The sequence below is a fragment of the Xenopus tropicalis genome, chromosome 2, assembly GCF_000004195.4.
Source record: "Xenopus tropicalis strain Nigerian chromosome 2, UCB_Xtro_10.0, whole genome shotgun sequence".
NCBI classification, from domain to species: Eukaryota; Metazoa; Chordata; class Amphibia; order Anura; family Pipidae; genus Xenopus; species Xenopus tropicalis.
This window is the reverse complement of record NC_030678.2, coordinates 106,102,668-106,114,799: the sequence shown is the minus strand read 5'-3', so window position 1 is coordinate 106,114,799 and position 12,132 is coordinate 106,102,668. Positions and strand designations below refer to the sequence as shown.

The 12,132-nt window shown below is 36.8% G+C and overlaps 1 protein-coding gene across 2 annotated transcripts in view; it reads left to right on the top strand.

Annotated features, from left to right (window-relative positions):
- The window catches only part of prps2 (phosphoribosyl pyrophosphate synthetase 2), a 29,087-nt gene extending 17,397 nt beyond the window's left edge, over positions 1 to 11,690 (top strand). The window contains 7 exon segments of one of the 2 annotated variants that reach the window (NM_001011074.2): positions 2,758 to 2,941; positions 5,093 to 5,191; positions 5,984 to 6,108; positions 8,061 to 8,234; positions 8,645 to 8,804; positions 9,659 to 10,647; positions 10,995 to 11,668. In NM_001011074.2, coding sequence (NP_001011074.1) covers positions 2,758 to 2,941; positions 5,093 to 5,191; positions 5,984 to 6,108; positions 8,061 to 8,234; positions 8,645 to 8,804; positions 9,659 to 9,751 — 835 coding nt within the window. In that variant the 3' untranslated portion in view covers positions 9,752 to 10,647; positions 10,995 to 11,668. 2 annotated transcript variants of the gene reach the window in all.
- Positions 11,691 to 12,132: the final 442 nt, after the last annotated feature.

Below are 12,132 nucleotides of genomic sequence, written 5' to 3'. Positions count from 1 at the left end.
TTTTTCTACTCTGTATAGAGTGTTTAAACATGTTTAATTTGGGATTGTGTACTTAATGCTGCTTTGCATTTATACTGTGCTGACTTGGAATGTGTACGCTGTTCCCAGATCATTCTAGTTCTACTGAAACACTATTTGTTTGTTCTGCTTTGGTCTGTTCCTACAGACAGGAAAAAACTTTATGAGAAAACTTACAAATGTTTGGGAAAAAATGCTAGCGTTTTTTTTAATGAGTTTGTAATCTTGTTGAAATGCCATTAGCAATCTAAGTAATATTTGAGGTGTGTTAGTGTTTACTAAATCACACCGTGTTCTGTTTCACAATAAGGCTTAACCAGGCTAAGCGAGAAAATGAGTTCAGTTTTATAATTCTCTAAGGTGAGGAATAGGAAGGTTGCTGTGCTAAACCTCGGCCATCCAGATGTTGCATGAGCTTTAAAGAAGGAAAGGTAAAAATTAAGTAAGTTTTTAAAAAAGGTCAAGATGTATATACAGCCATAAGCATTCACGGAAAAGCTGCACTGAGTACTCTATCAAAAGAGACACAAGATTTCTTGTCTTCTTTTTTTGTAAACATGTTGTTTGGTATCAGACTTTCTCTCTCAGAAAATTCCTTCTCTCCTGGGCCACGAGTCTGCACAGCTCTCTCCTCTCTCCCTTCTCCTGCACCCCCTCCCATCAGAATGTGTGATCTATTCTATCAACCCCTAGAGCTGCAGCAGGAAGCTACCGGAGACCAAGCTAAAATGGCAGCTGCTATATTAAAGAAATGAACGGAGCTTCTAGGGCTCTTTATGGTAAAGTTTTCTGAAGAATAAAAATTAATTAATAGCATCCTAGGTGGCACTAATGTGGCGTATCTGAAGCAGTAAAATGCCGAAATGACTTTCCTTCTCCTTTAAAGTGAAAATATACCCTTTTTTGACATGAGCCACATAGATACTTGATAGGTCCCATACATGTACAAATTTTATTTTCACTCCATTCTGCTCATAACAAAATAAATGAGGGACAGATTTAATGAATGACTTTATGGTATATTATTTAACAGTCTAGCATTGTTTCCTGTCAGCTGGTATGTACCTTTTACTTTCATTGTGTTTTTATTGCAAGAGTTCTATGACCTGTACATTACCTGTGACATTGCTGGATGAGTCATAATGGAATATCTGTAATAGCGCTCAACACATTCACATTCAATCACATTTAATTTTTTAGGAAGGTTTCAGCGCAAAAAAATGTCCATAGACTCCAGTGGGCGCAACAAAATGTGGAATTTCGCTGCTAATCCATGCCTGCTGAAAAAATTTGCTCGTTACTCGTAAACATTAAAAATTGCTGCGGTGTGTTAAGTAACAGCTACAAATGCAGTCAGCATAGCCAAATTTAGCTAGTTTCATCAATTCTGGCTGATGCCTGCTCATGTGGGTCCCTCACCCATTCTGATTGGACATCTTGGTAAATCCGTAAAAGCTGTTGATCACTTTTTTTTTTGTAAGTGATGACAACTGAATGGCCCTGGTGCTACTTATTTTGTGTATCAAGGTCACTGCAAAAGAAATTATTTTAGCCTTTTTTAGGCAGTTTTGATCAGATGTGTAGCCAGTGTAATATATCAAGTTTATGTCACGTTCCTAGATTAACTGACAGTTTACAGTTGTCCTTCATTTTTAGTGGAACTGAGAAATATTTACTTTTATTTCTCCATTTTCTTCCCCAGATAAATCCCAAAACAGATGTTTGTCTTACTAAGGAAATGGTCAAACGTGAAGGTTACTGTTTAGCTTTGGCTTCCCTGCTGCTATCACTGTGGGAAATTCAAAACACTTGCATGTTTGAAATTGTTTTTTGATTCAGCCATGGCAAAACTATATGGTAGCTAAGTATTGAAAAATCCTAGTGCTTCTGTTTTTCAAACTGTAGTCCTTACATAGCCTCCTTCATCTATATGGTAGAGAACAATAACTTCAATTCTTCACATAAGTTTATTTACAACATGCTGCATACTCTTCACTATTACAGTGCATATACTTCCTAACACATTTCAAACAAATACTGTTACACCTACCTCTACTGTCCCCAACTTGCTTAGGGCAGTGGCACACAGGGAGATTTGTTGGCTGAAAATGACATCACAACTGTTACTTTGCTTGCGCACATTCAAATGTTAATATATTTTTGGTAATTGAAATGTTAGCAAAGGGAATGGCAATTTCGGGAGATTTGCAGCCCATGGTAGAGCATGATCTTTCATAATTAAACATCCTTGTAGCTTATCCTATCGCTCTTATGGGGCTTCAGCAACCTCTGATGGGATCATGAGAAATTATATTTATTGACAGTTTTATAATGACATTGGAAGTTTTTCTGTTTATGTAAACAGCAAGGTTGGTAATTTTGAAAAGTTGCAGTGAAGAAGTACAGCTATTTTTTTTTAATGATATTTATCTGCTAATTGTACTTTTATTCGTTAGTCATATGCAAATGGAGAACCAAGAAATGAATTTTGGATCAGGGCCGATACCTTTTTTCAGTTTCTTAGGCCTAATGAATCACGTTAAATATTTCTGCTGTTCACCAAATGACTAGTGATGAGAGAATCCGTCCCGTTTTTTTTGCCGAAAACTTTGTGTAACAGCAGAAATGTTGCTACTATACAGGGTCTTTTTTGTACCCACTGGAGTCTGGACATTTTCCTGCCAAAACCTGGTGAAAAATTTTAACTATAAATGACCTCAACTTGTTTTTCTCTTGTAGTGTGGAGATTGGTGAAAGTGTAAGGGGAGAAGATGTTTATATTATACAGAGTGGTTGTGGGGAAATAAATGACAACCTGATGGAGCTCCTGATCATGATAAATGCCTGCAAAATTGCTTCCTCGTCTCGTGTCACAGCCGTTATTCCATGTTTCCCTTACGCCCGGCAAGACAAAAAAGATAAGGTATGTAAGTGCATTAGATTAACTTTTCTTCCACTTACTTTTATCCTGTGACAGCTTTATGAACTACTTTGCATTTACTTGCGTTATATATCACCAGCCTTGTCATCATTTGCCTTGCAAACTTGTTACTGCACAGGTCATTAGCTTTTTCGAATTTAATAGACTGAACAAAACAGACTCTAGGTATCATCAAGCATTAATGCAGTTAGAATAAAGAGTCACATAATGAGTTGGTGGATAGGAACAAACTTCCTCCATATTACTGACCTACATTACAAATCCACTATGTTTTGTAACACTTGGAGCATAGATCTGTTCAGGGGAATGGTTAGATACAGTTTTATGCAATATCAGCTCATGCTGTGGACTAATATTGGACTTCTGGTTTTGCTGCTCTTAAAATGAGAAGAAGCTGAGGAAGACACTGTAATTGGACATAATTTTACATTTACATACCTTTAGTGTTCTGATGTATTCATAAAGTTTGTCACTCTTTATTTGCTGAAGTCAAAAAGGAAATATGATTAAAGGACAACAAAACTGAAAAACAAGTAAATGTAAGCTATGACAAGGCAGGCCATAGGGGGGTCCATTAACCCATTTACATTTCACTGCATAGACAACTATCAATCTTAGGGACATATTGCTTCTTATGCTATGTCTGTACCCTATTTTCCAGTTTTCATTTAACCACAAACTCCAGTAACTGCAAACAGTTATTGACTTCCTCTCTCAGAAACATCCTTAGTTCCCGGGGCAAGAGTCTGCTCAGTTCTCTCCTCTCTCCCCTCTCCTGCTCTCCCCTCCCACCAGAATGCTAAGAGCTTCTAAAACGGTTTACTCAGGTATGGTAATGGTCTCTGCAGAATAAATATATTGTTCTAGGTGGCACTAATGTGGCAAATCTATTGGCAGTAAAATGCCAAAATGATTTTCCTTCTTCTTTAATATTAGATCATAATAGGTTACCACTGAACATACTTCATGGTAAAAAAAAAAAAGATGAAGTGCTTTCTAAATAGTGTTGTACAGGTTATTTTACAATATCATTGTAGCCCCAGTAAATATTTTGTTTCAGAAACTTTTTTATATATATATATATAATAATATGACATCCCATAGCAAAGAAAACATGGGAACAGACTGGAGTGTCAGTGTAGTAATGGGCGGAACACTCCCTACCAAGGAAAATGGGATGCAGTTCTACCTCAGCCAAGGCTTTTGCTGCCGGCTGCATGAGAAACAATACAAATGTTGTGTGAGCTGAGGGGAAAATTAGGTGAGGGTTACATTAGCAATAGGAAATGTTGTAAAATGTGGTAGAACATGAATTGAAAATATGTAGTTATTCACCAAATCCAGTGATAATACTGAGGCTACATGCCATATAACTAGGAAGGGGAAGAAAAAGTACTTCATGAGGAACACTATCAAACAAAATATAAATATAAACTTCACCCCACGGAAGTACATAGTACAGGTATGGGACCTGTTATCCAGAATGCTTGGAGCTTGGGGTCTTCCTGTTGCTTGGATACATTAAGCACACAAACCTGATAATTAATAATTAAACCTGATAGGATTGTTTTGCCTCCAAAAGGGATTAATTATATCTTAGTCAGGATCAAGTACATGGTACTGCTTTGTTATAACAGAGAAAAAGTTAATAATTGTTAAAAATTGCAGTTATTTGATTATAATGAAGTTTATGGGAGATGGTTTATGGGTGATTTGGAACTTACTGGATAACGGGTGATTTGGAACTTACTGGATAACGGGTTTCCAGATAATGGATTCTGACCCCCCACCCCCAAGCAGTCTGGCTCTGTGTGGAGGCTTTTGGTTCAGTATAATGTTTTAATCTTTAAAAAAAAGATGACTTGATTATCAGAAACAGTTCAGTATTTTTAATTGGTTATGTTTTAGAATGGGTAATTTTTTCCATGATAGTTCACTTTTTACCTTAAAGACTTATGGCAAGTCTAATTCACTACCAAATAAACTTGTTCCTAATCAATGTAAATTTTACATACATAAAATGATTCAGTTAAATCAAATTTGACGTGTAAGCTGCTAAGGACTTGAAAATGGTCCTCTATGTGCTTCTGTTTTTGTTCTTAAACTCATTGTACCTCTATTCCCCTTATTCAGAGTCGTGCACCCATATCTGCCAAGCTTGTTGCAAACATGCTCTCAGTTGCTGGGGCTGACCACATAATCACCATGGATCTCCACGCTTCCCAGATACAGGTAGTTATTTTAAAAGTGCTATTTTTGGAGTAGCCCTAGGCTTTCATTTATAGAGACTCTAATCCCAATATGGTTGTTTTTCCCAGACCAATATGTAGTAAATAGTTGACATTTTCTTCTCCTACTTTCCCATCTTTGCTATAACAACTAAATGGGTGGCCCAGTCAACTTAGTCCACTTTCTGACTAGGTATTATGATATCACAGCAGTTAATCATTTCTCCAGTCATCCAGCCAGTAATCCAGCAAGTAGCTTCCCTTAGCGTGTTATTATTTTTATTGTACAGAAAATTCATTGTTTGCTAAACTGGATTTTTTCCCTGGTACTTCTAGTTGTTCTGGAGGGACCTTTACTGTAAACCAAATATCTCCAGACAAAATGTGTGAATTACACATTTTGAAATAAGGAATTTTGCATTTAAAGACTAGAAATCATACATTGGTACATAAGGACAAGGCTTGGAGTCACTCTTAATAGATAGTGAGACAGACTATACTACAGCTTATTTTGTCTAAGGAACATGAGCACTGGACTGAAGGTTTCAGTCGATGTGTGTATCGGCGCAGGCAGCTGCAAGCTTTGTTTTTTGGTAAACTAAACAAAAAAGAATAATGTCATTAGATGGGGGTAATTGTGTCTTTTGCTGTATACTTCTATACTACATATCATAATTGCCACCCCCTTTTAAATATATGTTCCTTTTAGTTAAGTGGTACAGTCCCTTTAAATAAAACTAATATGTTGACTAGCATTGTTTTTATCTTGTGTGTGAGAATGTGATTTTCCTTTTAGGGTTTCTTTGACATTCCTGTAGATAACCTGTATGCTGAACCAGCTGTACTTCAGTGGATCCGAGAAAATATTCCCGAGTGGAAGAACTCAATTATTGTTTCTCCTGATGCTGGCGGTGCCAAAAGGTAATAGTGGAAGCTGGAGGGTATCTTTAATAAAGAGATGAAAACAAAAATGCTAAACCTGGCTTCTCCTTAAAAATGTGCTTAATTTAATTGTATGATACTGTTAGGGCTGTGGCAGACGGGGAGACTAGTCGCCCGCGACAAATCTCACTTGTCGCGGGCGACTAGTCTCCCCGAAATACCATCCCACCGGCGAGTATGTAAATGGGATGGCATACGCAAAATCGTGGAAGTTGCCTGGAGAGGAAACTTCTGCAATTTCGGGGAAATCGCGGCGCCGCGTATGCCATGCCACCAGCGATTTACATACTCGCCAGTGGGATGGTATTTCAGGAAGACTAGTCACCCACGACAAGGGAGATTTGTTGTTGGCGGCTAGTATCCCCGTCTGCCACAGCCCTTATACTTTATTTCTACTCTTTTTTTCCTCTGAGCAAATATGTAAATATATGTGAAACTAAATTGTTTAGTTTTCTTTTGTCATGTTCTCTTTAAAGTCTCCTTATTCAAAATATAAATTCTTATTTAGGTGCAGGTAATCATCAGAGAAACATTTTTGCACTGGTTTGTGTCTGGCTCTCCCTTTGTATGATAGGGGTACATATTTATTGCAGACTATTAGTTCAAAGCTTTTGATGTTGTGCATGTAAATTTCTTATGTATTTTGAAGTAGTAGCGGCATTTCTATGTTTAACCTCTTCTTATCCATTGTGTAACCATAGCCCTGTTAAGTTTATTGGCAGTTTATATAATTCATACTTAACAGCTTCCAAAATACATGTATTTCCAAACTGCAGACTAATGTTGACTATATACACTAATATCTGCCAAGACACGTAGATCTCTGGCCATCAAGGAGGTAGGGAAAGGTGGCCATACATGTTAAGATCTGCTTGTTTAGAAAGGTCACCAATCTGCCTGTGTATTCCCACTTTTAGATTGTACTGATCCATCCGATTTTCAAACAGACCAACAATTGGACTACATAGAGATATGCAGACCCTTTGGGAGAGGACCATACTTAAGGCCTGATGTACTCCTCGCCCTTTAACCTGGCACATTTGCAGACTGAAAACTGTTTGAGACAGCCTGTTAATAAGCCCTCTCTGTATATCAGCAAATCTTTGCCCCATATCTAGTAACCCATTGCAAGTCAGCAAGTGCCATTTACTGTTGTTTAAAAGAAGATATAAGACTAGTTGCTGTGGGTAACTAGACCTTGTACAGTTCATAAGCTTTTCTAGATTACTACCAGTGATTTAAAGGGACAGTATACACCTAAAACACCTTTGTTAAAGAATGTTTTGCTAATAAATAGAACTTGTGTTCTTTCAGTTTTATTATTTTAATTATAAACAGGGTAATTTGCTCAGAGTTTCTTAGCTGCATTTAAACAAGCACCTCCCTTCCCTAAAATACAGCCTTTATGCATCATTGGAGGGACTTTTTTTTTATTATTGTTTTTTTGTGGTTTTTACACTTAATGAATTAAAAAAAATTTTAGTTTTTGATCAATTATTAAAACACAATTTTTAGTGCTAGTTAGTAAAGCTGGCCCATTTTGTGTTACCACCAAACCTTTATGAGGGTATAGGTATGATTAATTTTTGCTATGCTTTCAAGACTTAGGTGTCTACCCTATATATTAAATACTGAAACATTTGCATGCTGTCTAAGTGCCATCTAGTGGTAGGCCTTAACGGAGCACCAATTAATAATGTGGGAGGTATAAATGTGATTCTAGACTGATATTTCATTAATTCTTTAGTGTATTATTTGGCGTTCAGCATAAATTAAAAATATGATTTAAGAAATCCTGAAGCAAAACAAAACTCACATACCCCTTTATCAAAGCATACCATTTGCATTTGTTTGCTTTAGATATCAGAAAACTGTATTTTTTTCTTTTGTTCCAAACAGTTCTTATTTTTTTCCCCCAAACTCAATCATAGGGTGACGTCTATTGCTGACCGGCTAAATGTGGAATTTGCCCTCATCCACAAAGAAAGAAAGAAAGCTAATGAGGTGGACAGAATGGTGCTTGTTGGAGATGTAAAGGATCGTGTTGCTATCCTAGTAGATGATATGGCTGATACATGTGGCACCATATGTCATGCTGCTGATAAGTAAGTCCTGTTAAGAAACACCTTTTCAGTGTTAAATAAAAATAAAATTGTATTTAAAGAAGAACTAAAGCTTAAAAAAGAAGTAAGCTAGAAATACAACACATTTTTATGTTTGTTAGCCCGAGGAGGCTAAGTGAAGATCTGTGCCAGTGAAGATGTCCCCAGTAGCCCCCTGATTTTTTATTTTCTTTGATTCATAGCACATGCTCTGTGCTTCTGTCAGTAACCTGAGCTTAGGGAACTACTTACAATATACAGTATATATACAGAAATACAAGATTTAATGCATAAAAGCATATACAAACATGAATTTTTATTTTTTATGTAATTTTAATGTCAGTATGTTGATAGAGAATATCCTTCCAGAAGTCATTGTTCATGTTATGTCTGTTTTATTTCATCTTCTGCAGATTACTTTCTGCTGGAGCAACAAAGGTCTATGCAATTTTAACACATGGAATTTTCTCTGGTCCCGCAATCTCTCGAATTAATAACGCAGCATTTGAGGCTGTAGTGGTAACCAATACAATTCCACAAGAAGATAAAATGAAACAGTGCTCCAAGATTCAGGTATTATGCCCATATAGTTGTTGCACCAATATTCATATATGTGCCCTAAAGTTGAAAGATTTTGGCCTGAAAAATGCGAAAGCTGATATTTTTTTCGGTCCAATCTCCACTCTGTATAGGTGCATTCACACCGATGCTGTGCTTGTCAATGGAGCTACAGGAAGTTGCTGATTACATTAGATCAGCTTCTCTTTACCTGCAGGCGTAGAGAAGCATTTGACATGTGTGCCTTTGCTGTGGGCTTGCTGTGAAAGGAGAAGGAAGAAAGTAGTTTTACTTTCATTTCTTTCATTATTATTTTCCTTTCTATGTTTTAAAGCCCTCTCTTCTGCCTCTTTCCTTGAGAATGGTTGATTGAAAAATGTAAAGTCCATGCTTCTAATTGCTCTTCTAAAAGCTAATCTCAAACAGGGGTAGTTTTTATCCTGGTGTATTTAAAGGTATCTACATTATGTGAATTAATGTGCACTTATTCAGTGTTTAGACTGCTAATTGCAGGCATTCAAGTCAACAGCTGTCCTTGACCCTACTTGTCTGTACTTTCTATGTACGCCATGTATTCAGTTAGCTGGCTCTCCATTGAGCCCAAAGGCCTGGTATAAGCAGTCTAAAAATGCAAATCAAATATCTCTGTAGCTGCTAAAAATGGAGCTGCACCCTGAGTAAGGGGAAAGAGCTACTGATATCATCAGTTACAGCTACGAAGTGTATATTATGGATAATGTAATCTTATGAGACAGATTTTTCTGTCCGTTACATTTTAATAAAGGACTTTTTTTTTTTTTTTTTTTTTTAATGCTACAAAACTGAAACTTACTGTGTTTGACTATTTCTCTCTGTTTGTGTTTCAAAAGGTTATCGACATTTCTATGATACTGGCAGAGGCAATTCGAAGGACACATAATGGGGAATCTGTCTCGTACCTTTTCAGCCACGTGCCTTTATAAACTCTGTGTTGTTATTCCCCTTTCCCATGTCATTTTTTTTTTTTTTTTTTTTTTTTTTTTTTAAATATGCTATGTTAACCAAAAGCCAGAAAAATGACTGTTTAACAGTCCAGGATAGTACTTTTCTCCTCCAAGGGAAAAGCACTGTCTAGCTCTAGCAAGAGAAGAAAAAAGATAAGTAGTTTCCCAAATGCTTTCTGACAGTGCTGAATATAGCCCTGGTTTCCATTTGGTTACACTGTTGCTAAAAAAAAAACCCTCTATGGACTTCTGAGTAGAATTTATTGCTGTGTACTTGCACAAAACTATCACTGAATAAATCTTGTGAGAGATAAGACACTTTGAATGTTACTTTATCTAGTGAAAGTGTTGGGGTGATAGGATGGTTTGGGAATGAAGAGATGAAACCTATTTTGTATGCAGTATAAACCTTATACTCTCGACTGTTCTTAGACAGGGGTTTAATATATCTTGTTTCTTTTATGACTTTGATTAGTAGCAACTCTGCTATACAAGTGTAAATCGTATGTGTTACGCTGTGGGGTTTTTTTTCTGTGTTTAAATGTTTTGTTTTTTTCCCATCTCTGTTTATAGTTGAAATGGAAATATTTTCCATGCTGCCTCGATTGCCTAGCTTTTACACATGCTGCTGACTTGCTTATTGCTAATGTTAGTACTTCCCCTAAGGCAAATGTTTTGCTGTTATGCAATGGCACTAATGCGAATACCACCTTATGATAGCCATGATTTTAAAATAAAAAAAACATGCTGCTCTCCACAAAGAACACTTACTAAACTGGATACAATCAGAAAATAGTGTTCTGGCCGCAAACTTATTATTTTGTCAGATGCTGTTCCAGTCTAGCAGTATATCTATTATAACCTCATATAAGCACCTATTTAACTCAAATTGTTTCCCCCTCCCCAGAGGTGCAGGCTAATAGAGCCAACTCTGGTTGGGCTTTTTTGTTATTGTTTTTTTTTTTTTTTTTAAACAGCGCCCCAATCTGTGCTAGGCTGCCCACATCAGGGGAGCTATAACTCGCTCATTATGTGCATGCGTGTGGAGTAGGAGGGTGAACTGCTTCCACTGCTCCTACATCAGGAGCATGGGCATAATGAGCGAGCTGGGCAGCCTGATCATTATGCACATGCACAACAAATAACATGGATATGCAGGCAGCGTAGCAATAGCGGGGGCTGTATTTTTTAACTACTGTTTTCCCCACCCAGAGTGCAGGCTCTATTAGCCCGCACCTCTGGAGGGGGAAACATTTTGAGGGTGATAGATGCGTTTTAAACCAACTTCTGTAATTTTATAAATTATGTATGTAGCATGTGAATTTTCTAACTGGAATTGCTACAGGTTGCTGCAGGTCTCCAAAGTTTGCTGATTTTTTTTTTTTTTTTTACAAAGCATCTGTAAAACTAATACAGGTGTGGGATCTTTTATCTGGAATGCTTAGAACCTAGGGTTTGTTGGATGACAAATGTGGAGCACCATGCTTTACTACTAAAATGTTACTACAAGGTACTCTATATGGACAATAAGCAAAGGAGACAAACGTTATTCATAATTTGTTTGAAGAGGACATTGTAGCAAATGGCATTGTCATATTTCAGAGCATTTTGGAGAACATGTTTCCAGGTAATGGGTTCCCCACCTGTACAAAAGTTAGTAACCCAATTTGGTAAAACAAATATGTATGTATTTCGAATACTTCTCTGTTATATACCTTTTCAAATGCATCTTCATTGTAAAAAGAACTGGATTACAAACATGTGCAAAGGCTGTGACAAAAGTCTTTACTAGATTTTTTTCATTCAATTTTTTTTTTTCTCAACAATAGGTCTTGGTTGCAATATTTTTTTAAAAGTACTGTTTGCTTAAATATCAACAATAAATTGTGAGAGTTCTGTGTGGACCAATTTATTTTAAGTGTTGTTGCTTATTTAAATATTTAGCAATGCTCATTTTATAAACCAGTCCCTTCAAAGCAAGCCACATTTCATTTTCTGTTAGTTGTCTATATATACATACATATATACAATAAAAGCCAGCACTCACATGACGTTTCCTTACATGGTTTTTTATTTATCCAACGTTTCAGTTCCTTACAGGAACTTTCGTCAGGGAGAAAGGGGGTTCAAGTTTCCCGAAATGTTGCCCAGAATTGGCTTTCCCTGACGAAAGTTCCTGTAAGGAACTTGAACCCCCTTTCTCAAGCACATTATCTTGGCCATCTCACTTAATATAAAGCACTTTGTTTGTCACTTCCATGGAGACCGAACACACAAAGGAGAGGGAGAGAGAGACAAAAAAAATAGTTTTGAGCGCAAACAGTGCTCTTCCTGTGGGACAAATCGGTGTGTGCAGTACT